Raw genomic sequence first — 26,694 nt, 5'->3', positions numbered from 1 at the left:
TAAACCTGCTTTGATGCCTACTTACCTGCTGCAATTCCTGTGACCATAGATTAGACCAATCTGATCTATTATCCAGCTGTTCTGAGGTTGTGACCCAGCATTCCAGAACCAACGCTTTGCTCGCTACTTGCAGCTCTGGCCAGTGTGATAAGCCTGGGGGAACCATCCACGGCAACCCTGATCTGAAGGCAAGAGGTCAGGGGTACCAACACAGGTGTACCAGCAAGGGGGTACACTGGCAGTGAGTGTTACACAGAAGGACGTGGTTCTGGATGCCAGTGGTGGCAGCAGCATAAGCCCCTCCTACTGCAGTTAGAGGGTGCATTTGGGATAGAGAAAAGGGGACGGTGGCAAGGCAAGCCCAACCGATACCATACCTAGCAACTCAACATAAAGGGCGACATAGGCGGTCTATCCTATCACAGTCTCAATAAGCGTTAGGAGTGAATCCAGCTATAAGGTGCAATTTTGCACTTTAGTAAAACCATATTGCACTGTGGGGGGGAGGGCGAAATGTAAATGTGAGGTCAGATTTAGAGTTAGTAGGGTTCGCATACTAGCTCAATTGAAAATCTTAGTGTAAAAATAAAACTGCTTATTATTTATGTGATACATACAGTGTATGCTCCATGCAAAATAGTAAATACATTTTTACTCCATGTGTTGCAACATTCTTTGTCCAGTTGTTTGCCAGGTGTTTAATCGGAGGGTTTCTGGGCAACAGGAAACCCTCCTTTATGTGAATATGTGAGCCTGTCCCATGTTACACATCCACTGAGAACCCAAAACTGGCTGCAATGATAATGTTTCTTCTTCACCTGAAAAGCAATGTGGCTAGCTGGTCAGCTGACATCTCATCAAAAAACAATGCTCAGTGGAGTTCAAACCAGGTCATTTATTCCGTTAAACGTCCGCTGAGTTGATTGGAAAACTTTAAGATGTTAATGGGAACATGATGATTCAAGACAGACTATCACATAGCCAGCTTCTGTGATAATGATCACGTCCTTCTAGTTGCAGAGAATTTCATTCTCTTATAGCCTAATGTCAAATCTGACTCCTTAGCATAGGCAATAATTTCCATTGGGAACATTCTCTGCCCTCACACTGGAGCCTGACAGGTTGTTATTAGAAAATACAGAGTTCTCAAAACAAGCAGTTATAGGATGCTAATCCAGCCCATAAAATGCATGAAAAATAGAAAATCTTCAGATCTAGGATCCTACAAATTTCAGTTCTCTGTTCCTGGAGCCTTAAATTACTGAAATTAAAGGTCAAATTATTGCTGGTACATTTATTTGGTAGTTGGTTGAATCCTAAAATATTGAATTTGACAGCAGATGAGAACCACTTGGACGATCTATTCTGCCCATTTTTTAACCTATGTTAACCGCAAACCCTATTTGATCCTTAGTTCTTTGTAAGGAGGGGTCAAACAAATGTCCATTCCTCTAGTCTACCTAGAACATCAATCATTTGTTGTACCCCTCCTGGTGTGTCTACCCCTGTTGCATATTGTTGTGCTACTTTCCTTCGATACCATTTGTAATGTCACCAATAAAGATATTAAAAAGCACTGGTCCAGGTACAGATCCCTGGGGTACTCCACTGGTAAGTATAAATATCACTTTTCAGATACTTTCTCCAAAGAAATCCATCAGGAAACCCATTATAGCACAGGGAGGTCCAGTACTGGAAACATATGGTTAGTTTTTCTATGGGATTTGCAGTTGACGGTGCACTGCCTTTGCCTTGTCCCTTTTGAATAATTGAATATTTTTTATTTTTTATAAAACTGAGACCTCAAGATTAACTTGTTGGTAACAATTACCTCAGATAAGAGAGGGGATGAAGGGCTACAGGTACTTCAGATATCACCTACGAAGCCTTAAAATGTATCTCAGTAGGATTCATCCATTTGTTTGTTTCCACCGGCTGCCATGCATATGTAAATACAGCCATCAATAATGATGGATCACTGACACACCGCATTCATTGCAATCTCTATGTGCTATTTGCAGGAGCGATTAGAGCTTCCACATTGAATGAAATGCCTTATATGTAGAAATCACTAGGGAATCTAGGAGGAGACCCAATGCCCCAGTAACATCATTGGCTGACAGCAAATTGGTAGGTTACATTTTGTATCTAGATATAATGACTTCCTCCAATGTGTGTGCACATAGATATAGTTTAATTCTACCTGTCCTACAAAAGAGGGTGGCTGATCGTGGTCACATAATTATGCTGCCAATTGATTTGAAGATAATGTCTTAAGTTAAATATTTATTTCTTTTCAGCTATGAATGTCCACTTTCAAGCCATGAATGTCACCATGTTCCCACATTTCAGAGACTTTCCCACAACTCTCTTTACCTTATTTCAGTTAATGATGGGTTTAGACAACTTGCCGATACCACCGGATACAACCATGCCAACGATCATCACCATACTCTACATGGTCTACATGTTTTTTGCATTTGTTTTACTTCTGAACCTATTAATTGCATTGATGACGGGCACTCATTTCCATGTTAGCAGCGAGCGCAATACCTTGTGGCATGCTCAGGTAAGAGTTGGGGAGCCTGTGAAATAACACATTTGCTGTATTCGTAAAAGGAAATTTATAATTGTGTTTGTGTTTGTAAAAGTCTCTTTTCTTTCACAGACTTGTAAATGAGATGTCCATACATGCTTAATTTACTATTAGCATATCCAGTCCCCTATCAAGCAGTACCATGGGGTTTCCATAGCCAGACCCCACCATTCCCTGTGCCTCAGGAACTTCTATTGTCCAGCCACAATGTTTAGGCTAATTTATAAACTCAGAGTTGCTGACATCAGTGGGTTAATTATAGCTGATAGGACACACTGGGTCAGCAACATGCAGATTTAATATTAACCTTGCCATTGCTGAGGCCACAGGGAATCTCACAAACAAGTATTGTAACTTGTTAAGTTTTGAGGTACATACAATTGAAAATGTCTTTAGCTTAAAGTGGACCTGTCACTTACATGATGGGTTGAAATAATATTCATGAGAATTTATCCTATCAATTCATTACTAACCAGTACCCCTGAAAGAAAAGTCAGGCCTCATGTATATAAGCAAACCCCCCAATACTTAGAAAGCAAAATCAGTCACCTCCAATCTGCCCAAAACCCACCCCTGATCCACCCAGACATGCCCACTGTCCACCCACAAGAACCACAAACTGGGTCTGTCCTGCCAAAATCAGGACAGATGGAAGGTATGACATTAATTAGGTCTTAGGCAGGGCTTCAGTGTTGTCACTGTTTCCTAGGCTGCAAAGTAACATGTCCCCTTTAAGGGTGTTGCTCTTGGTGCCTGTGGATAACTGTACACATTTGTCTTTCATGTGGCAATAAATAACTATAATCTCTATAAACTAGTACAGACAAAAAATCCTCAAAGCAGCATCACATGAAATATGATGGTCTACTTAGAAAATTGTTTCAAACAGATGACAGAATAGTTGTGTGATGATTGCTATGTAGAGATATATTGATCCAGCCACCACTGGAAAAAAATGAAAGCTAAATAATATCCTGGTGCTCACCAACAGGGTTAAAGGCAAAAATTGTAGATTAAAATGTATGATTAGAATTACAAATGACTTAGCTATTGAAATATGCTAAACATTAAAAAAGGAAAAATATAAACTAATCAATTATCTAGTTGGCCCCCAAGTGCACATAATTACCACTTGATTTAAATAGGAAAATACATTCATAAGAATATATAGCAAAAAAATTAAATCATACATTCATGTTCTATAAATTTCTTCAATTAATATACATATAAATGAAGATCATTAAATATCAAAAATTATAATTGAAAACCATTCCTGTAGCAAGAATGATTGATAATAAATAAATAAAACCAAGGACCAACAGTTATTATATAGCAATAATAGTCTAAAAGGATCTTAATATTGGTATATTTTTGTGTCAGAAGGTTGTTTGAGCATAGAAAAAAAAATAAATGTAAGTTTTGATTGAACAATGTAGAGGGGTGGTAATCAGGTAGAATGGCATAGGGATGTTAAGAAGGAGGTTTGGGAATTTGATGGGTTTGTCTAAACAGGTGAGTATTCAGGGATTGCCTGAAGGTTTGCAGGCTCAACGAAAGTCTTGTATGAGTGCTGTTAAAAGTTAGAGCAACCAGGACCAGTAGGTAGAGAGTTGTTATAGTCATTGTGGGAGATGATGAGTCCATAATTTAAAGTTTTTGCAGTGTCTTATGTGAGATATTTGCATATTCTGGAGATATTTATAAGATGTGTAACAGGATGTAGATAGATATTGGATGTGGGGAACAAAGAATAGGTTTGAGTCAAAGGTAATAGCTAGGCAGCAATTTTGATGGGTAGGATTTATTGTTGTGTTGTCATCAGAAATAGAGATGTCAGGTAGGCAGCTTCTGTCGACTGGTGGAAAGATTATTAGGTCAGGTTTTGAAAGGTTGAGTTTGAGGTGGCAAGAGGACACCTAAGATGATATGGAAAAAAACACATTCAGTTATGTAGACCACAACAGATGATGAAAGATCCAGAGAGGGCAGATAAACTTTAGTGTCATCCATCCAGTGGTGATACTAAAATCCAAAGAAGCTTATTAGTTTTCCAAGCGAATTGCTAGAGACTGGAGAAGGGCAAAGGGCCTAGAACAGAGTCTTGATGATGTGCCAACTGGTAAAGGAAGCAGAGAGAAGGGGATCCAGATAAATGAACACTGAAGGAGTGGTTTGGAAAGTAGGATGATAACCAGGACTTTGCATGATAGTTTTTAAAGGCAACACATTTCTTTAGTGTGATCTTGGTGAACTCAGAGTAGAAAGTGTAGCTGGAGCCACTTATCAAGTGCCATTTTTAGGATGTGAGACGGCCAGGTCAGGACAGGAGAATATATTTGGTCAGAGAAGATGTTGCAGAGAAATGTAAAGCTGTTGAAAATTAATAGAACTGAAACTTCAGCGTTAGAATACAAAGAGGTTAAGGAAAGATTGCAGTTGAGAAGATAATGTCTGAGAGATGGAAATGAGTGTTAAAGAAAGCACGGACTGAGTAAAGTAATTGGAATGTTGAAATGACTAAAGACAATGGTGGGGTTGTCAGATATTAAAAAGATGAGGTAGAAGGCTAAAGAAATTTTCAATGAATTGTTGGGGTGGTCCGGGGATGTTAGATTACAGGAACACGTAGAGTGAATCTCATAGGAACTAATAATGTGTAACTAACTCATAATATGAGTTATAATTTTAGACACTCAGGAATAAATACAGAGGCTGTTAGATACCCATTGCAGCATATCTTTATTAAATATCTCAAGGGTTTTAACAAGAAATAGGAGGGAAACATTCCGTAGAGGAAGAGAAATTTCAGAAGAAGAGGACATGCAGTAAACCAGGAGGGTAGTATATTTCTGGGAAATTTGATCATAATTAGGATAACGGATTGGTGGATTAGCCTCACAACACAGGTGGTCGAAAAGGAGAATTTAAACATATGTGGAATAAACATATGGTTATCCAAAATCTCAAAAAAGCTAAGGATCAAATATGGTCTACTGTTGTCAGGACTAAAAAATAGGCAGACTAGATGGGTCAAATGGTTCCTATCTGTCATTAAATTCCATGTTTCTATGTTTATCCATATTGCTTGATTAGTTTTGTTGAATGGAAATGAGGGTATGTTTTTCTCTTGTAGTATTTCTTTCTGGAGTTTCATTCTTCATCTTGTTGAAAACAATATATAATTGTATCTAGGGGAATAAGCAGAAAGAACCTAATATCCATATGTCTGTACACTGTTAACTACCTCCAAAATTATCTTTTCCCTATTAGTCCACTGTCATATTTAAAATGTTTTTCTCACTTCTCTGCTAATGATGAATTTTAATTTGATAATGATTCCATGGATGTGTTGTTCATGGTATTAATTATCATAGGCAGTGGTCGATGGGGAAATTTAGAAGTGCTGACATGTAAATTTGAAGTGAATGGCCGTGGGCCACCTAGCTTTAGGGATTTTGATAGTGTAAAATTAATTATTAATTTTAGATGCATTTTAACACTATATAATATATTATAAAACAGATTAATTGATGCAAGCCCCCACCTCTCTCTCCTGTCTCCTGTGTTGCTTCACAGTTTCTTAATGACTCCCATGTTCTTTCAGGTCTTCTTTGTGTACTTACATTTTCCCTCATATCCCTTGTGCCCTTTCAACTTTGCATAATGTTTCCCCTGTGTTGTTTCACCTCCTCGTTTTTCAATGTGTCCCTTTTGCTAGTCCTTACTTCTTTCCTGTGTCAGGATACAAAGACTTTAAACTATGTGAAAGGTGACTTGAGTAGTGATTGTACAGAAGACAACAGCAGTATATCATACCGGCAGATGCCATCCCACATCGAGCACTGCTTCTGGGAAAATAATGATTCTGTCTTACATGAGTACGTGGTGCCCCTTGTGCATGGACATGTTCTTCTGGAAGTACTCCTAGAATAGCTTAACATCTATAGTAGCCCACCATGGTAGTCCACATGGAGAGCATAGATAAATACTCCGGCAGAAACTACATACTCCTGTGGAGGTTTCAAAGGAGATCAGAGCACCCCGAACAGAGCAGCATTAGTGGCACTATATAGATGATGATGATGATGATGATGATGAAATACCAGAAGCTTAGTTACTACTGCCGACAGGAAAGCTAAATGGCTGTCCTTGTTAAGACTTATGTCCCTTTTGGGTAACCAATCATGTCAACAGTAGATTTACTATTCTCATGGAGCTTCTTGCCCCACCAAATACATACACCCCAAACTCAAACCCCCCAAGCTCAATTCTTTTTGAACTTTAGCCATAGTGTAAAAGAATGTGGTGATGTAAGTATATTAGGTGGCAATTTAAATATGGTAATGAATGCTAATGCTAATAGTTACTGATGTCCCTATAATTTCCAATCCCCTGCTGCTTCCTGGAAAGTACTTAGAAACTAACGTGGTTTAGCCTTGGTGGCCCTGTGGTTCCAGTGTAACCTAATAAAATGTATTAATGATCGTATCTTATAAACTGCAGCATCTTGCTTGTGCATTGCTTGAACTTGCCATAATAAAGCTGAATCTTACAGACCTCAGGCCTGATTCATTAAGGATCTTAAATTAAGAAGTTTCTTATATAAGTCTCCTGGACAAAACCATGTTACAATGCAAGAGGTGCAAATCAGGGCCATCTTTTCCATTGGGCACGATGGGCAGCTGCCCGGGGGCCCCACGGGCAAGGGGGCCCCATAGGCACGGCTCTTAATGAGAATAAATAATCCTGCAAAAGAAAAAAAACCTGCAAAAAAAAACCTTCAAGGGTCACTGAGCAAGTACATCTATCTATCTCTATCTCTATATATCTATATCTGTATCTGTATCTGTATACATCTATATATCTATATCTAGGGGCCCCGGTGCACTGCTTTGACCGGGGGCCCATAATGTTGTTAAGATGGCCCTGGTGCAAATTAGTTTTCCGTTTTGCACATAAGTTAAATACTGCTTGTTTTTCATGTAGCACACAAATATCAACTTTAAATTTCAGTGTACAAATAAGCTATCAAGTATTTGTGTGCTACATGAAAAAACAGGTGTCCCGTGCAAGTTCAATCCAAAAGGGAAGGCTTGGATCTCAAGGTTATGTTAACACTAACTGTTCAGTGGCAAGCACACAATCAGGGTGTGTGCATGTGTTCATATATATATATATATATATATATATAAATAAATATATTATTTATTTATTTTACAGATGACCAGCTCGGATACTTGTAATCCAATTAAATACAACATTGGGGAACCGAGTGAAGCCAAGTGGTGAACAAACTCGGATCTCAAAACAAGGCGAAATGTCATTTCCGTGATTCTTTTTATTGTAAACTCTTGCGAGTTTTGGATTGCCATCTTTTGTATATAGAGTCCACCCTCATTCTTTTAAATGCCATTTTTAGAAGAGACAACGTGTAGGGAGGAGGTTACCTGTGGTGGTCTGCTCATAAAATAGCATTCAGGGTGAACCAGGGACATAGGAAAGCAGTAGAATCCTGTCAGTATTGTAAAGCATACTTGCCGAATTCTTAAATTCGGCCTCCGGAAGCTGCCGGGGGGAGGTGGGCGTGCGGGGGTGGGGCTCCGCTCCCCCCCGCAATGTAATGACGCAAACGCATCATTTTACAGTCGGGGGCAGGGTGAAATGCCGCAACTAGTATATTCTTGGAGAAAACCAGCTTTTGCTGTCAGACTATTAGCAGCAGAATCCAAAAAACAAAGAGATTTCATTCTTTTAAACTTGAAAGTTTTTCAAGTGAAAGTAATCTTGTGTAGGGCAGTGACATTTAAAATAATTTTGAAAAAAACAAGGTGTTTGCATTTGAGATTCAGCAGCTGCACACCCCAAAAAAGGCCATATATTATTATATTCTAATCTTTTATATCTTTCAGTACTTGTCTATTTTGGAAAGGTCATTTAGTGAAATCTATATGTAAAAAAGGCTGTTTGTGTGTGAGGATCAGCAGCAGATACACACTCCAAAAAAGTAAACAGTATGTACTTGTCTTTCACTCAGAGCAACACAACCCCCCGATAAAATATAAAACTTGTTTGTTAGAAGTATATTGTGGAAGTGTCATAAGAAATGTAAAATAGCATTCTTTCCTTTCATCACATCATTGGGCGTTCCCCTGGCATCTACAAGTAGCTCCGATCTGTTCAAGTAGCATTATTCCTCTTGGCAACCATGGATCACTGTACAGATCAGGAGCAGCCTAGTTCCAGTATTGGCAGTAGTACTAGAGTTACGACCTCTACTAGTAAAAAAGATAATGCGGGGAAACACTATTTGTCAAATTCAACATCAGCTCTTGATGTAAGGAGGATTAAGTTTCTGATGAATGTTGTGTTTTGTCCAAAAAAAGGAAAATAGCTAACATTCCATACACCGCCTGCAGTGGCAAGACAAGGCTTAGACTATGTCCACTTTTTGCTAGTATGGCTCCTGTTATTGCTGGTACTGGTATACGAATTAGAATGACCGTTCCAAAACAGAGTATCCAACGCAGTCGTGCATCTTCCTCAACTTCACATGCACCACCTTGTCACTCAGAGTGTACGTCTGTTACTGACATCTCCAAACAGACAAATCAGTGCCTAGGATAACGCTGAGGTTGAAGAACAACTTGGATACTCACTGAATCCTGGGGTAAGTCTAAGGAGGGTATCCATGATTGCTACCTGTGAGTCTGAGGTTTCGGATTCAGGTACTGTAATAATAGAGTAGCATCCTTCGAAAATGCGTCAGCCATTTGGAAATGTAAGGATGGGTAGTAGTAGTTAATATAATTTACCCATAGAAAATGAGGAGGCTACTATGGAAGTTGGAAATGTGCAAGACGATGAGGATATAATTGTGGATCTGAAAATGAATGTGTTGCACATGGAAGAGATATTGAGGATGATGATGACTGTGTTGAAGTAAGGCAGCCACCAGTGTTACCACCAGCAGATGCCAATGATAAGCGCATTATCATGCCAGGGCATCTGTACCCTTTGTCATGCCAAAATAAGTAGAGGTACCGATGTTGAACATCTAGGCACATCTAGGCACCTCCTCCTTGTTACATCATCTGCAGCGAGTCCTTCAAGTCCCGTTTCCAAAACTAGCAAATTGTGTATCGTAGCAAGCAGCCCAGCATCAGCTGAATAGACAGTTGCAATCCTCACTGGCGTTAACACCTTCATCATCAACCTCCTCATCATTAGTATGTAGTCCTGCATCCAATTTTCACATTCCAAATGAGTCCCCTAAGGCAATCCATGATTCCGAAGAAACATCCTTGCACATTACAACTGCTGTATAATTTTACACAATTGTCTCTGAAGCAAGCGTTTGCAAGAGGAAACAAGTATCAGTCAGCATCCTGTATGAAGAATACCGGGTGGATCTAAGGACAATTCCTTCTTGCACTATTTTTCATTTTGGCCTTGGTCTATCAGCTTGTGTAACAGTCAACAGTTAAGGTGTCAACAGTATTATTAGGTCGCCAATTCACATAGTGGACAGTATGATTAGGTAGACAATTCAAATGTTGACAGTATTGTTATAGGGTTAGGGAAAGGCCTAGGGATATAGGTAAGGATAGGGGTGGCCTAGGGACAGGGTTAGGGATAGTGACAAGGATAGGGATAGGGTTAGAGTTAGGGATAATACTGTCTACATTTGAATTGTCAACCTAATAAATAATGCCTACATTTCAATTGTTGTCCAAATAATACTGTCGATGTCATTATATTGTCAATTTTAAAACCCTGTCTATTCTGCTGCCCACCAGTGATATTATGTGAATCCATCTTGCACCATTTAACATAGTGCCCTTATTGCCTTATTATCTATTAAATAATGTCCACTAATGCAGACTCTGTCTAATGAGCTCTGATACTGCCACTGCTGTCCCCTCTCCAATGTATTAGCTGCAGTGCTCGCCCTCTCTAATACATCTGCTGCAGTGTTGACCCTCTCCAATGTATTTGCTGCAGTGTGTTTGGCTACCGGCTAGTAAACCTTTAGAACCAGGCTAATAGAGGTCTTCACCTATAGCAGCCGCCTGTCCTGTAGAACTGAACTTGTTCATAGGTACTCGGATGCCACCAGGACTTAACTGTAGGGTAGTAAAAGCTTATAAGAATAACCATAGCGCAGGGTGGAAGATAACTGGAATACAGAAGGCAGGTACCAGAGATAGTCCAGTGGTCGTGGTTCAGTAGCAAGTAGGATAACCAGGAAACAGGCAGAGGTCAGGGGCAATCTGCATTCCAGCAGGGTCAAAGTTAAAGGTAACAAAAGGAATGAGGTCAAATGCAGAGTAACCACAGAACAGGATAGAGCTGGTCAGCAATTATGCAGCACACAATCACTATAACCGGGCAGGGAGACTAAGCCTCCCTGCCTTAAATAGTAATACTGACCAATCAGGAGCCATTACTCTAGTGAATAGTAAATAGCCCCAGGAGGTGATTAATTTTCAACTAAAGCGCATACGCCTGGCTGCACACAGTTGCCGGTACATGGTGCTGATTAGGAGCAGGAGGAAGTGAGGTTTCAGCTGTTGCCATGACAGCTGGGACGCAGAGGAAGCAAGCCGCGGCTCCTAACACAGTGCTGACCCTCGCCAATGTGTCACACATGCTTCCTAATGGGTACCTACTTGGTGTATCTTCTATATTCAATGTAAAATGTAATTGATATAGACATCTTGAATTAGGATGATGATGAGGTTGATGATTGGATACAACTGAAGATTATGACCACTGTTATTCAAAGGCTCATGATTCATTTGTTAATATCCCTAGCTAATATCCAGTTGAACAACAAAAAAAAAACCAAAACCCAAAATGTTGGCTTTTGTGGGGGCCCAAACAAATTAAGCACCTAAGCCACAGGGGCAGTGCCTGTCGCTACAGTGCTTGGTTTGTTTACCTTTGTGCATGTCCATTTCAACATATGAGTAGGTGGGTGTTTGGTCCCAAGGACAATGCCATTTTGCATGATCTTGACTGCTCCACTTTTCTCCAAGAATCTGCTGAGGCCTTAGTTGTAGTATATTCTTGCACCAACAGGGCCTGATCAACCACTAGGCTGATCAGGCTGCAGCCTGGGGCGCTAAGTCCTGGGGGGCGCAGAATTGCAAGCTGGTTTTTTTTTTCCTTCAAATGCCAGCGATCGGCTTCTTTCTCCTCTAATGGGGCCATCCCTGTCCTCAAGGGGGTGGTCCCGCATGCTCCTGTACCCAATCACGCAGCTAACAGCATTCGATGCTGTTAGCTGCGCTGTCAGTGTGGCTGCAGTTTATTGCTTAGTGTGCTCACGTGAGATCTCACATCTCACGTGACCACACTAATCAAACAGAGCGCGCCCGCAGTGACAGTGCAGCTAACAGCGTCGGATGCTGTTAGCTGCATGTGAAGATGACAAGCGCCGGCATCTGGAGAGAGGAGGAACAGAAAACAGCAAGGTAAGTGCAGCCTGTTAAATATCAGGGGGGCGGGGGGGATTAATGAACTGGCTAATGGGGGGAGGCTTATAAATTGGATATGGTGGGATTAATGAACTGGATAGTATGGATTGGATAGGGGGGATTAATGGAGTGAAAATGGGGAGGTAATTAACTGGCTAGAGGTGGGGCTTATGAATTGGGTGGGGGGCTTATGAATTGGGTGGGGGGCTTATGAATTGGATAGGGGGAGCTTATGAATTGGATAGGGGGGCTTATGAATTGGATTGGGAGGGTTAATGAAATGGCTAGAGGGGGGATTAATGAAGTGAAAATGGGGAGCTAGTGAACTGGCTACAGGGGGGGGGTTAATGAAGAAAAAATGGGGAGGTAATGAACTGGCTAGAGGGGGGGTTAATGAATTGGATAGGGGGGATTAATGAAATGGCAATTGGGAGGTAATGAACTGGCTAGAGGGGGGGGGGGGTTAATAAATTGGATAGGTGGGGTCATAAACTGTCTGGTGCGGGTTGATAAAAATGAAGGGGTATGAATTGGCTGGTGGGGGAGGTGATGAAATAGCTTGCGGGGGGCAGGATCTCTGTATTGTGTGGCGGTGATGTGGGTGCTGACTGTGGTTTCAGCGGTCACTAGAATACTAAATACTAGGTAGACAGGGCTGGTAGATGTTACTATAGGAGTGTAAATAATTTTTATATATTTTATTGTCTGACTGTACTAGGGGTTGTTTTGTATCATTTAGGGTTTGTTAAAATGTTGCACCAGTTAGTCTATACTGCAAGATCAGGTAAGAGAGGAAGTGCATAATAAAGTGTGTTTTATGTATTAGTTAATGTTTTACAATTTTATATATATATATCTATGTATATATATATATATATATATATATATATATATATATGTGTGTGTATATGTATACGCACATTGGTGGGGGCGGCAACCAGTGTAGTAGCCTAGGGTGGCTATGACCCTTAATCAGGCCCTGTGCACCAATATTCCTATTTGGTGGGGGGGTGTTATAACTCACTGCAGTGCCTGTTTTCAGCATGTTACTAGTGCTGCCAACTGACTGCTGGTTCGGTGACCAATATGCCAAATTCTGTCTTTTAATTTCTCAGAATGTGGACTTTCAAATTCAATTGCTTTGTCTTGTCAAGACAGATGTTTGGCAACCAAATCTGCATCAATGTGAGTTATACATACGTACTTGTGTGGGAAGGCCAACTATCGCCCAATCTGAACTGTCTGGTTTACATATATTTTACACTTCACTAGTATAACATATGTATTATTTATAAATTCCATATTGATATACTTGCAAATAAATATATGAGTGACGAGTCCCCTTGTTTGATTTGCAAGGGCAGCATTATAGCACACACTTATCTCCATTCAGCAAGATTATTATCATCATTTATTTATATAGCACCAGTAATTCCCCAGCGCTGTACAGATCTACCTTACACATACCGTAAAAAGCACTGTAGTAAAACAAAGTGTTTGAAAGCTCTACTCTTGGCTCCCGGTTACATTCTGCCTTGATCATTAAGTAGATGAGAGTGTAGAGGTATAATAAAACTAATCCCCTTTTAATGAAAATACTTATGATCTCTAAAGTGCTGTTTTGCAAATGTGCCAGATCATCTATCGTGTCCCCTAGTCTAGGGATTGTATCTTTTATTAAACTGCCATATATTCGTGTCATTGCTGTCACTAATTTTAACCAGCCAGATCGCTGCAGACTTTAGCCAAGATTGGTGAAAATAGGGACCACTCTGAAAGGATCATTAGAAAATAGACTGGAAATGAATGTTAATGCTATAAAGTTATATAAACACAAAAACAGCTCAAAATGATATTTTACCAATTTTTTCACAATTTTTAATTAAATCCAGATACAAAAACCTTTTGTGCTTGTTCAACAAAACTGGTAGCAAAGCTATATATATATATATATATATATATATATATATATTAGATATACACATACACACACTGCTCCTCCTTTACTCATTTAGGGAAATGAACATATTTCGATCATAATCTAAGACTAGATGTTGCAGCTTCACTATTTGTGTTCTCTGGTTACCTTGTCCTGCAGAGGTTTCTTGAAGGAGCATTTTAACTTATCCTGGGGTACAGAGGATGGTGTATTTCTTAATTATCTCTCTTGTAGTTTTGGAAACTGCAATAAAAGTGATATGGTGTTAGACCGTAAAGTATGTAGAGAGGGAATTTTCCTTCTCAACCAACTAGTTGTCCCCCTGGGCCATGTTAAAGCCAAGTTCATATTTTAGTGCACCTGTTAAAAAAAACTATATATTGAATATAGAAAAGTTTGTTTGGGGCTTTGGTTTGCAGCACATATTTAGGAAAGTGAGTAGCTCCATCGGGGGGGGGGGAGACGACACCAACCAGTATGTGTTCTCACAACAGTATCACTGTTTTGAGAAACACTTCACATGAAGATATTCAGTGGGTCAAAGCAGAAACACGTTTTTCTCTTTAAACAATTTTGTTGCAATTATTTATGATTGCAGAAATTTTTGTTCAACAGTAGAATATGTCCAATTACTCCACTGAGATGCATTATTTGACATACAAGATTATAAACAATGATCCTCCTGGAGATGTTCTCCATGGCCTACAGAAAATGAACACCCACAACCAATATGTGTTATTATTCAGTATGAAATTGTACCAGACACCTTTCATTATAGGAAACAAAACTACTTTGATGCGCCTTCCATAAACAGGAGAAATTCCATGTTCAGGAACTTGCAATTCAAGACTTAGGAGTAGATTTACTAAATAGCAGGTTTGAAAAGTGGAGATGTTGATGACTAGAATCTGATTGGTTGCTATAGGCAAAATCTCCATTTTTTTTTTAAACCCACAGTTCAGTAAATATACCCCTTGCAATTGTCTTTTTTTTAACCATAGATATAGTGCAGATGTTTATCTAATTTGGATTCAGTTACCCTTTCACACACACACATACACACACACACACACACACACAACCTGTGAATGATTTCAGGCAGTGCCTGTGAAGTATATAGTCCACTTCCTGAGAGGTGCAAACAGGTGTAATATTAGATTACATCACTAGCATCCACTCCATGCACTTTTCCAATGTGACAGAAAAGTGAACGGATTCCTGTTGAATGTGATCTGTACTGTATCGGTCTGAAAAGTAAACATTTAAATGTATTTTTAGGTGGCAGCTACTACGGTCATGTTGGAAAGGATCGTCCCTAGTGGTCTGTGGCCAAGAAGTGGTGTATCTGGAGAAATCATTGGTCTACAGCCAGAAAAATGGTATTTTAGGTAACGGAGACCTCTGTTTCTAGAATCACTGAAATATTTTATTTGTTTTTTTAAAATAAAAGTCAAATGAAAATGTTAAACATGTATTATTGGCTAATGTGTAACGTAGTGCACAGATTTGTAGAAAGTGGAACAGACATTTCCTTCTAATGCAACCCATTAAATGTAAAAAAAAAAAAAAAAAAAATCTGTTCCGTGCAAGTGAATTTTAGTAACAAAATAAAAAATCCGGTAGGTGCTTCAGGTGAAAAAAACCAAGAGGGAATATAATCACTGCATTTGACATGTCAAAGCATGTGTGTCTTTCATCAGATAGGAGGTCTGCTTAACGTAGTTACTCTAACACAGGATTTAGATTTTTTTTTTTTACAAACAGCTTGCTTGTAGATTTAGCAGCATGATAAAAGTCACAGGATGATTATTATTTAATACTAGGGACCACTTCACAATGTACTGAGCCCCTGTCCTTTATGTAACTGTGGAAGTCCTTAAAAACTTGAATCAAGTGTAAACCAGGTCAGCCTCCAGACAGTAGACTGGACACGTGCATGTTCCTCTAGTGTACTTAAAGTTTACTAAAATAATATATCTTCCATTTAAATAGATATTTAATGCTATACATTGTTTTTAAATTAACTCCCAACACTATAACAATAAACAAAAAAAGCATATTAAACTATTTTAAGTACAACATGCACCTTGTTGTGTTATAGAGATCTTTTAAATACAGCAAACTATTGTACTAAGGATTTTTATGCACGTGGTTTATACATACATGTCTACTTTCAAAACGTCTCACCCGGGCGTCACCATAGTCCCCACTATAAAATGCCAAAATTCACGGCACTGAATAGCGGGGGTGGTGCTTAATGATGCAGTTAAGCCCCGCCATTCAGTGCCGAGAATTTCGGCAAATCCAGGAGGATTGCCTACTCTTCCTTGAAGACTCCTAGAAATTTGGGAGCCTTTCAGGAATTCCGGGAGAGTAGGCAAGTATGGGTTTATATAAAAGCCCCACTACCAATTACAGAAAACCAGCATACAATCCACACAGGAAGAATACAAGATACAGAACAACATACAAGAAATCCGATACACAGATCAGCTATATTTGTACTGTTCAGCAGTTTTGAGATCTGCCACACACTTCCTTACCGGGCTGCCATGTTTCTGAGGATTCCCTACACGTCTGCCATGCTGTCCAGCTGGTCATGATAATGCAGGGAACGAAAAAAAATGGAGCAATAGAAAGGCAGATGTTCTCTCATTGGAACATAAGTAGATGAATGGGCTTGTATGCTTTCTTTTAAAGGAGAACTTGTGACATGATGTAATAAAATGGTAAACAATTGTAATTTCTTTCAGAATTGAAGAGAAAAACTATGCATTTTCACCAGACAGAAGAAATCACAAACAAATCAAACACACAATTTCACTCAAAGAATAAGAGGATTCCGGTCTCAGGAAATAAAAAATAAAAAAAATAGCTATTGGGTGACTAAGTTTCAGAATCACATTTTGTATTTAAATGTAATGTATAACTAGAGAGTAAATAAATGTATGCCTCTCACGCCCATCTTCCAGACTTCTCATGCTGCTTGCCACCTCTGGAACACTCTCCTTTGCTCTCAGACTCTCCACTAGCCTTGTTCCTCCAGGGCTCTCTTATCCAGCATTATTATATTAAGCCTCTTTTATATCCTCAGATCTCTCTCTACCGGGTGATGCTAACTCCACAATGTGACTCACGTTATCGTTATATTTCACCTAATTTTGGCTTGCATTATGTAACCCACTACATGTATTATGTTACCATTGTCTCTTCTCAGTCACTAGTATTGTCGTATCACTTGAATTGTGTCTAACGTTTTTTGTACTATGTAATATTACATGAATTGGGTATACCCCGTTTGTACTACGGTGCTGTAGAATTTTGTGGCGCCCTCTAACTAAATATTAATAAAAATACATCTAAAAGTTTAGAATTAAAGTTTGTAAACATGTCTAAAGAAATGTATGCACCACCTGAATTCTAAAACATCTTGTTTGTTAAAACAACATATATACCATGTATTCACCTACAGTTTCTACTGCTGAGCCTAGTGTCCAAAATCATCCACTTGGATGAAGGCTTTTATGGACCTTCGTGTGACAGCAGGAATTAGAACATGTCAATCAGAAAATCTAAGGTCATTAAGATAGTGAAATAAAGAAACTGCAAACGTCACTGAATTTTCAAACCACCAACTTTATAATACAACAAAACACAACAAATATTACATTCACTTAAACTCAACAGGTATATAATAAACCAGATCGCTTACATCAATACTCCAAATAAAAATATATTTTCACATGTACACAACTTTATTTGGCAGGCATTCACAAGAACCACAAAAACAGCAAGAGAAATTTAATACTGTAGGCCATATGCCTAAATTTAGGGCTTCCTTTAGGGCAGTGTTGGCTAACCTCTGACACTCCAGGTGTTGTGAAACTAAAAGTCCCAGCATACCCTTCCAGCAATAAGCTGCTATATATTGGCAAAGCATGCTGGGATTGTAGTTTCACAACACCTGGAGTGTCACAGGTTAGCAAACACTGCTTTAGGGCCTGGATTTACCCCGAACAATCCATTTTTGGTCCTGGCAATCTAGAATGCTTATTTGCCTGGAATACATGTACGTAGAATCCTACTCTAACCATTTCCGACAGAGTTACAGGCTGAACCAACTCCATGTCACAAGGATGTCCTGGTTTTCGGCTGCAAAAAAAATAGGAAAACCCTACCTATATTTATCTTCCTGTTTAATTACAAATAATCCTCCGAAACAAACAAAAATATATGAAAAACACATTTATGCAACAGACATCAATTATATTATTAGGAAACAGTGTGCTTATATATCATTTTCCATGTGTGTGTATATATGTAAAGGTCTAGAGTTCTTCAAATTCATGGCCTCCAGAATTCAGTGCCTCTGGATGCATGATTCGTCCCATAAACAGGACAGAGCCTAAAATAGAAACAAAACAAGATAACAATGAATTTCTAGTGTATGCCTTATTTCATTTTGTAAAATATGTCATGCAAGAACTAGGAAGCAGAGCTAATCAGGCAAAACTGCTCCAGGAAAGGTTATGTAACCATTGGAAAAGGCTTCCACATTCACTTCACTGGATAGAAATAAACAGACAAAAAACAAACAAATGCTCTGGAGATGATTTGTGTAGTGCCACACTAGAGCAGAGATACTTTCTGTGATGAATGGCTGAAAGAACCTACGTCACATAGAGACAATGGGAATAATGGATCATTTACCATGGCCCTGCATGCACTATGGTAGAGGACACTGCAAGGTCACTTAAAAAAAAAAAAGAATTGTACAACTCACCAGTTCTGCGATTTCTAATCAAGAAGAAGAATGGATGATCAAAAATAACCTGGGGGTACAGCACAGCCATCCTACTATTGGCAATCATTCCTATAAATACAGAACAAAATGCAATAAAGTGGTAAAACAGACATTCTATTAGTAACCAAATAATAAAATCACATTATCACTTTCCCTGTGACAGAGCTTATTGGGCTTAACCAATCTGCTATATATTCAATGGCACCCATGAAATGTGCGTTCACAACATATGACCAGCAACATAACGTTGAACCTTATTTTATGCTGACAAGTATAATTACATATAAACATAGATTTTATTCAATCTGTTTCCAGAAAAGACAAAACACCAGAATTCAGCCATATTTATCAGTTTCTCTTTACAGACACACACACATAATATATGTGTCAGTGGAGTTTGAGCATAAGTATTATAGACCTGTGAGTGCTGACTGCATGATACTTTTTACATGTCTAACTACGGATGTGAGTATATTGTGGTGAACTGGCCGATGAGGTCATGGGTTGGATTCCGACCAGGGCCCTATCTGTGAGGAGTTTCTAAGAGGGAGAGATCGGTGAGAACAGGTAGAGCTGGCTATTGGCATAGAGGTGGTACTGTAGACCGAAGGCGCAGATTAATTCTCCTAGGAGAGGAGGTGTAGAAAGAGAACAGAGGGGGCCAAACATGAAGTGTAAGTAGAGATGGAGAAAGAAAGATTTGAGAGATAATGAGTGAACCAAAAATATAGGACAGTGGCATGAAGGCCAAGAGAGTGAAGAGTCCACAAGAGGGTGGTCCATGGTATTAAAAGTCACAGAGGCCCAGAAGGATAAGAAGAGAGAAAGGATGCTTAGATTTTGTGGCAAGAAGATCATTGGTGACTTTTGTCAAGGCGGTCTCAATGGAAGCCAGATTAGAAAGGATCAAGGAGGGAATTGTGACGGGGTTCGTCGAACCTCTAGTATTTTTGAGCCATAGAGGAAAAGTGTGGTTGGGAGGTACTGCAACAGTGATATCAAGGTCAATAGAGGGATTTTAAGAATGAGGAAGTCAAGGGTGTGCTTGAAAGAAAGGGTGAAGATGCCTATGAAAAGGGAAGTGTTGAAGAGGTGATGGCAGATGTTAGGGGAGGGAGAGTGGAGAAAGTGAAAGGGTTAGATAAGATAGAGAAAGCAGGAAGAGGGGGAGAAGATAAGACAAGAGCCTGCTCTTTAACCACCAGGAGGAAGGAGCTCAAGTTAGAGCAGCTGGATTGGGAGGGAGGGGGGGCGATGACAAATTATTTAATGATACAAAAACAAAAAGACAAAAAATAACCAATAATCCAATGACAAATACTGTTAACCCTTCCACCGTCAGGAGTATGCATATTTGCACGTCAGGTTATTCAACCAGTTTTCATATTGTGACATTGGGTTGTCTTGCCAGGAGTGTGTTAATTTTAAGCCAAACAAAAGTTACATTGTTTCGAGGTGGGGCTCTCTTTTGGTACCACAGTTAAGTAAATATCTTTTTTAACATATAAACAAAAATTAAAAACCAAACATGTTACCATGGTCCTCCTTTTAGATATTTTAACTAAATTAGTTCAACCCACATAAAATATTGTAGTTCGTGAATAGGAGTATCCTACCCTTACCTGCATTTGGATCCTAGCCCAGCCATGCTGAAAGCTTGCAGGGGAGAGCGCTGTTGGCGTAATTGGGATAGATTTAAACACTGGGCTTAGTGGACATGTACTATATGCAGCAGCTGACTGGACAGTAATGATGGCCAAACCAATTAGCTGTCACATACAATATACACCCCCATCCATCTAAATATCTAGGACAAGTTCATTCCACCACATCTGACAGTGCTCTTTCCTGCATGCTGTCAGATAACACTGACCAGGAGCTGAATACAGGTAACAGTGGATTTTCCAGAGGAAATTTGGGCAGTGCAGGGAATCCCACCAAAACACTAAAGAGCCGTGTTCTCCAAAAGTAGGCATTTCCTTTAAATGTGCAAACACGCTTTTATTCATTGATCTCATGTGTTTTTTGATTAAGAAGGATTGAACTATACAGAAAGTATGCAGGGATCTACTTATTACATTATTAAAATATTTTATTTAAGCCAAAGCAGCAGGCATAACTTAAATGGACTGCCTTTTGAGATTGCAGATTTTAAAATGCTGAAGTTGCCTGGTTTTGATGGAGCTAGTTATAGCATACTGCATAACCTCTTCTGATACAGTTTGTTCAATACATGCTACAGATCTTTCTAGGCAAAACAAAATCTATACATAAAATGTACTTACCACCATAAGTGTGTGCACAAGACAAGACATGCCCAGGCACACTCTAATGTGGGACCCCTAAACTTAACTTTTTTTTTCCCTTCTTCAATAATCTAAGTAGCATAGCAAAGAGTTCTGCAATGACTCTAGAATCTAATTGTTAGCCCACACGATCGTGTGTACAGCCCAGCATCTCGGGGCCCCAAAAAAATAAAAAAATTAGTGGCTACAACTTATGTATATTAAAGATAAAAATAAATATTGCATGTGGGTAGATTTTATCAGTTCTCTGTTGTCACACACAGTCTACAGCTGCATTTTCTGGCCAAAGCAGGATCTACAAGGTGGGCACAGGGCAGAATAAGGTTCAGTAAACTTGCTTGGCTGTTACTGGAAAACGCTGTGGAAGAGCTATGGCCAGTGCGATAGTGCCGAGATGACAAGGTCCCTGCTAAACATGAAGCACCACTTATAATAATCATGATAAATGCAGTCAAACACATTTTATGGATTATTTCTACTTGCTGGTGAGTGAACATCTCTTTAGAATGGAACCAGAGTTTTATCCAAAACATTGTGCTATAAAAACCCCATTAGGGATGGACTATTAAACCATGAACAATTCTTCAAAGCATAACAATAATGCTCTACTGTACCAGATGCTGCAGCGGCTTCAGATCCTTCTTCATTAACCTCAAGGTAAGACTTGTGAACAGCTTTGGCAACATATAGATCCTTGTTTTCTGGAAAACAATACATGTAGGTTACACAATTTACTTCTCAAGTCTGGGTGTGTTTTTCCCTCCTGGATTCAGTCATAAATTAAGTAATGAGAGATGTCAAGCACAGGAAAATGTTTGTTGGGGCAGATAAATGGATCAGGCCTGAGCAATATGTCTGCTTAATCTAAAATCCAAGCCATTGTTCGAGGTAAGTTAGGATGTACATGCACAAGTACCCCTGCCACAAAGGCAGACAGTTTCCTTGTGGCTCATTTTGAGCAATTGATTGACATATGGTGAAGCCCGTCCACTACTGTAATTACTCAGATACGATCCCCAAAATTAATCTCTCACTCTAAATTATAAACTTAGTATCTCCACCAGTACTTAACCTCTTCAAATGCAACCAAACTCATCTATCCATACCCATTACATTTACCTAAAATCAGATTACAGCTAGACTAGTGGGTGGGGAAAACAAGCTGGGCATGCCATTCAACCACTTCCAGCGTACAAATTGTCCAGTAAGTCAATTGTTAAGAGATTTGGCATTATTGTATACCAAAAACCATAAATAAAGTATTGGGGGGGGGGGGGGGGAGAATTGGCACACACTGTCCCATGTGAGGACCCATTAAATCCACAATAAGCAATCACAATTTAATATTACCCCACCTCTTGCTGTAACTGCGCCATGCATCTGTACCCAGTTAAAACCCTGACTATACAACCCCTGAAGAAGCCTCTGTGAGAAGCTGCAGAGTTGATTCCATTAGTACCATAACTTGCTTTACACACTTGCTAATAAAAAAAACAGATGAACAAAACACTATCCTACCACTTCTAAAAAAGGCACTTGTTCCTGCAATATTCTCCTATCAAAACACAGCTGTGTGATAGGGTGATGAGTCAGACCCTGCTGGAGGGGACTGATTACATAATAAGATACATAACTAGTCAGCAATATTGCTATTTCAATATAGACACTTTTGCTAAAGTGTAGAGACATAGTACAGAAAGTTTATTCTGAAACATTCACAGATATATATTATATACTTGCATATTCAATACATTTATGTTTTAGACTTTGGAATTAATAATGGTTTTTAATTAGTACCACACACAACTTTATAACATATTACTTGTAAACACCTTTACCATTCTTCTCTATAAGCACTGAGCGCTTTAAACCCAAATTAATATTACTAGCCTTGCACATTAAAATAGGTCTTGCTTATATAAAACTGAAATATTTTAATTGTATATTCATTGAATCTGCTCTGCAACATGTGGAACGGGAAAAGACTTCTTCCTTCAATGCATTATTAATGTGCTGTGCAATATAATAAATAATAAAAATAAATACAAGCAATAAAGTATAGTGAGACACAGCAGATAAACGCAAGTTAAAAATACCGCAGTATTATCATACCGGATATTGCAGACAGGTCTGCTTGTCTACTGAATATCTCTACAATGCCAAGCCTTGTCAACACATTCTTCAGATCAACCGTTTCTTCCACTTTGAACCTATAAAACAGGTTATTTGAGATTAAAGCAGCTTTTCAAAATAACACATTTGTATCAGGCCATAAATAAAAAAAAGTGTTATACAAATAGCACCTTTTGATAATAGCTGAACATTGTTATTTTTACAGTATGTACATAAGATCTCTTCAAGACCATATGAATATAAGTGACAAATTTCTTGATTAAAACATGTCCAGCATAGAGGCACGCCAGGAATTCCATCACAGTATTTACACTGCGTACCTTCCAAGAAGCCAGATTTTGTAGAGTTAAGGACCACAAAGGGACACAGTGATAGAGATGGGACAAGGATGGATAAGAGGCTTGTTAGGTGAATTGTGGATGTATCATCCTGGTTTTTCTTTTTCAAATGTTGGGATGTTTGTTCGTGAATAAATTTGATAAAGACAACTATAACATTTCATTGTCTGTCTATATATAGTTTACCATACCATCATATTTGGTTATATATTAAAGAGGAACAATTTATTTATAAAAAATTTATTATTTTACTAATGGCCTATTTACAATATAAGAGTTAAAGTAAATTGAGCCATGTTATTTGTTGGTACCAATTAGTAATTAGAATTAAGAAGTGTAAGTCAAGTACAGGTTGATAGATTTTAGGCTCACACAAGCTCCACTCGAGTATGGACCTTTACATATTAGGATAATGCATTATCGGGTGGAAATCTTGCAACCACCAACACCGACCACATTAAATCTGCACTAACTTCCACATAAAATATTTTATCAATGTGCCCATACACCTAGCTGGAGTCCCAGTGCTGCCGTTATAAATAGTAGCACTAAGAAGACTGCTTGATACATATATAATGAAAATGATAGAGCAGACAAAATAGTGCCAATAGAGCGGACAAGACAAAATAAAAACTATAAACATCAAAAGATCAATAAAAGGTAAAAATATTAAAACATGAAAATTCCATAAGCAGGAATCACCTAACCATTAAATCAGATAGCATAATCTTTTAAGAAGAATATTAAATCAGAGAGTATAAACTACTCTAAGATAATTAAACAGAAAATATGAACAAAAAAAAAAAAAAAAAAAAGTTATATAAAGTCAATGAGTGGGAAAAAAAATAAATCTATAATGAATATACAATACACTACAAATGTATCAGGCTAAAGTATCAAACACAAGATCCTAGACCTAAAAACCTAGACTCCAACCATGAGGCTATAAAAGATAGTCAGATGTTAACAGACACAAATTTAAAAAGACAGAGATAAACTAAAAGACTAAGGGGCATATTTAAGAAAGCATGATAGTGCTTTTACCGGGTAATTAAGGTGCCTCCGTGTCCTCCGCAAATTTATTAAGGGTGCATCTCAGCAGATATCATGGATATCTGCTGCTTTGCACTCCTCTTTGGAAGCAGTCACCATTCAACAGTATGGTGACTGCTCCCAGTTGCAATCTAACAAGTTCCGAAAAAAACTTGTCTTGATAATATACACCAGCTGAAGCTGGCGTACATTATCAGAAATGAAAAAACCCAATGCTGTCAGCTCTGCTCCGAAGAGCAGAGCTGGACAGTGAATGTGTGGAGGGATCACATGATCCCTCCCTGTCACTCACCACTCGCAGAATTGCAGACAGACCGGGATCTTTGTGGAACTGCACATGCGCAATGGAAAGAAGAGGAACGAAGATGATGTGGAGGAGATCCTAGAGACAGAGCGTCCCGAAGAGAGGGGGGTAAGTGTGATTTTTTTTTATAACAGAAACAGCAGTTTTTCGGAACTGCTGTTTCTGTGTTCCATTTTCAATAAATTTGAGAAATAGATCAATCCTTATCCATGCGATAAGGATTGATAACTATTTCTCATTTCTGCCGATGAATGATAAATGTGCCCCTTAACCGATTACTTTAAAACAAAATAAAAATAAATTATACAGTCAGTCTATTGCAAATATAAAGTGGAGGTCCATTAAAAACAGATAAAACATGGAACAGCTATTACATAAAATATCAGGAACCGAAGATATACCCCAACTTTTGTAAAGCTCTGGTCACTGGCTGATGGAGTAAAAGTCTCAAATCCCTAAGTTGAGGAACAAAAAAACTTGACAATTGCTGAAGCAATCTAAAGCTGCAAGCAGCCAAATTCACCCCGATTAAGAGATTTCTCTAAACCACATTCAAAGTAGGCAGCATCCAACCAGTGACAGGGGAAAAACAGCACTTCACTAGTCAGGGTGTAATCTGTTGCATATCCACCAAAAGTAACGGGATCAACAGCTTAATATTATATATCTATATATTAATCTGCAGTAACAAAGTGATGAATGGGGATAATTGCTTGATGTGTTTCTGCAGCCATGGCATGATCATCATCATGTCAACAGTGTTAGATAACCCCCTATTTAAAAATCAAATCAAACGTCAGCAAGGTTAAGTGAGCTTATACCTGACATAATTCAAAATCATTATCACACACAAATTTAATTTTAATATATTCTAAATAATGCAGGATCAAAATCAAATGAAAAATGTTAAACATGGAAGCTGCCTAAACAGCAATCAAAAACACAGAAGCAGCATAATGAAAGCCCTGACAACTAACAATTAGGTCAGATATTAGGTCAATTTCTTTAAAAGAAAAGTTATGTGAGAAAAAAAAATAAAAAAAAAATTCATAAAATAAACATGAGTATTATAAAATAAAAAGGACATTTAAAGATAAGTGAACATATGTTAAAATGAATATATATATGTAAAATATACATTGAATAAATCAGACAGAGAATCAAACCTAAGACCCTAACATGAAAGGAATGGAATTTAACCATTGGGCTACAAAAAATAGAAATGTAAGTGAGAGGACCAATCCCAATTGCAGTTTTTGATTGGTCCCCATGCTCATATCCGCTAATCTCTGCACGGAGCAGCCACTGCAGCTTCGGTTAGGAAGAAGGAGGGGTACATTAGTAAAATCTTTAAAACTCCAACTAACTATAACCAGACAGAATAAAGTTTTCCTTTTAGAAACTGTAGATAGGTTGTAGTCCAAACCAATATTTACATTTCTTTTGCTTCTTCAATTAATAAAAAACAGTGATAAAAAACCCCAACATTGCTACACTAGGGTTTTTCAATGTTTAACAAAGAATCCCCGTCTATAGATTAAATATTGCAAAGGGCTTTGTATAAGTGTGTATATGCTTACAAAGTAGTTTTATATTTAACAAATATTCATTCTGATTTTTGCATACATTTGGCTCTACAGTAAACAGTTATTAGGAGTTTACATTATATATAATGTAGAGTAGCATAAATCTAAGGTAACCAAAGTGTAACAGTGCCAAAAAACCTGGATAGTCCAAATCCT

The 26,694-nt window shown here is 38.5% G+C and overlaps 2 protein-coding genes across 2 annotated transcripts in view; one reads left to right on the top strand and one right to left on the bottom strand.

Annotated features, from left to right (window-relative positions):
- LOC142143167 (transient receptor potential cation channel subfamily V member 6-like) overlaps positions 1 to 17,386 on the top strand; it is a 52,175-nt gene extending 34,789 nt beyond the window's left edge. Inside the window, exons 13-15 of the mRNA XM_075200877.1 lie at positions 2,301 to 2,569; positions 15,293 to 15,402; positions 16,768 to 17,386. Of these exons, the coding sequence (XP_075056978.1) occupies positions 2,301 to 2,569; positions 15,293 to 15,402; positions 16,768 to 16,849 (461 nt within the window). The 3' untranslated portion in view covers positions 16,850 to 17,386. The remainder of the gene's footprint in view (positions 1 to 2,300; positions 2,570 to 15,292; positions 15,403 to 16,767) is intronic.
- A 244-nt stretch (positions 17,387 to 17,630) lies between these two features.
- Positions 17,631 to 26,694, bottom strand: part of SERPINI1 (serpin family I member 1) — a 35,015-nt gene continuing 25,951 nt past the window's right edge. The window contains exons 6-9 of the mRNA XM_075202083.1: positions 23,237 to 23,334; positions 21,739 to 21,825; positions 18,798 to 18,887; positions 17,631 to 18,419 (exon numbers count right to left, since the gene is read on the bottom strand). Of these exons, the coding sequence (XP_075058184.1) occupies positions 18,343 to 18,419; positions 18,798 to 18,887; positions 21,739 to 21,825; positions 23,237 to 23,334 (352 nt within the window). The 3' untranslated portion in view covers positions 17,631 to 18,342. The remainder of the gene's footprint in view (positions 18,420 to 18,797; positions 18,888 to 21,738; positions 21,826 to 23,236; positions 23,335 to 26,694) is intronic.

The sequence above is a fragment of the Mixophyes fleayi genome, chromosome 3, assembly GCF_038048845.1.
Source record: "Mixophyes fleayi isolate aMixFle1 chromosome 3, aMixFle1.hap1, whole genome shotgun sequence".
Taxonomy (NCBI): domain Eukaryota; kingdom Metazoa; phylum Chordata; class Amphibia; order Anura; family Limnodynastidae; genus Mixophyes; species Mixophyes fleayi.
Note: the sequence above shows the minus strand (reverse complement) of the source record. Positions and strands in the feature narration are given on the sequence as shown.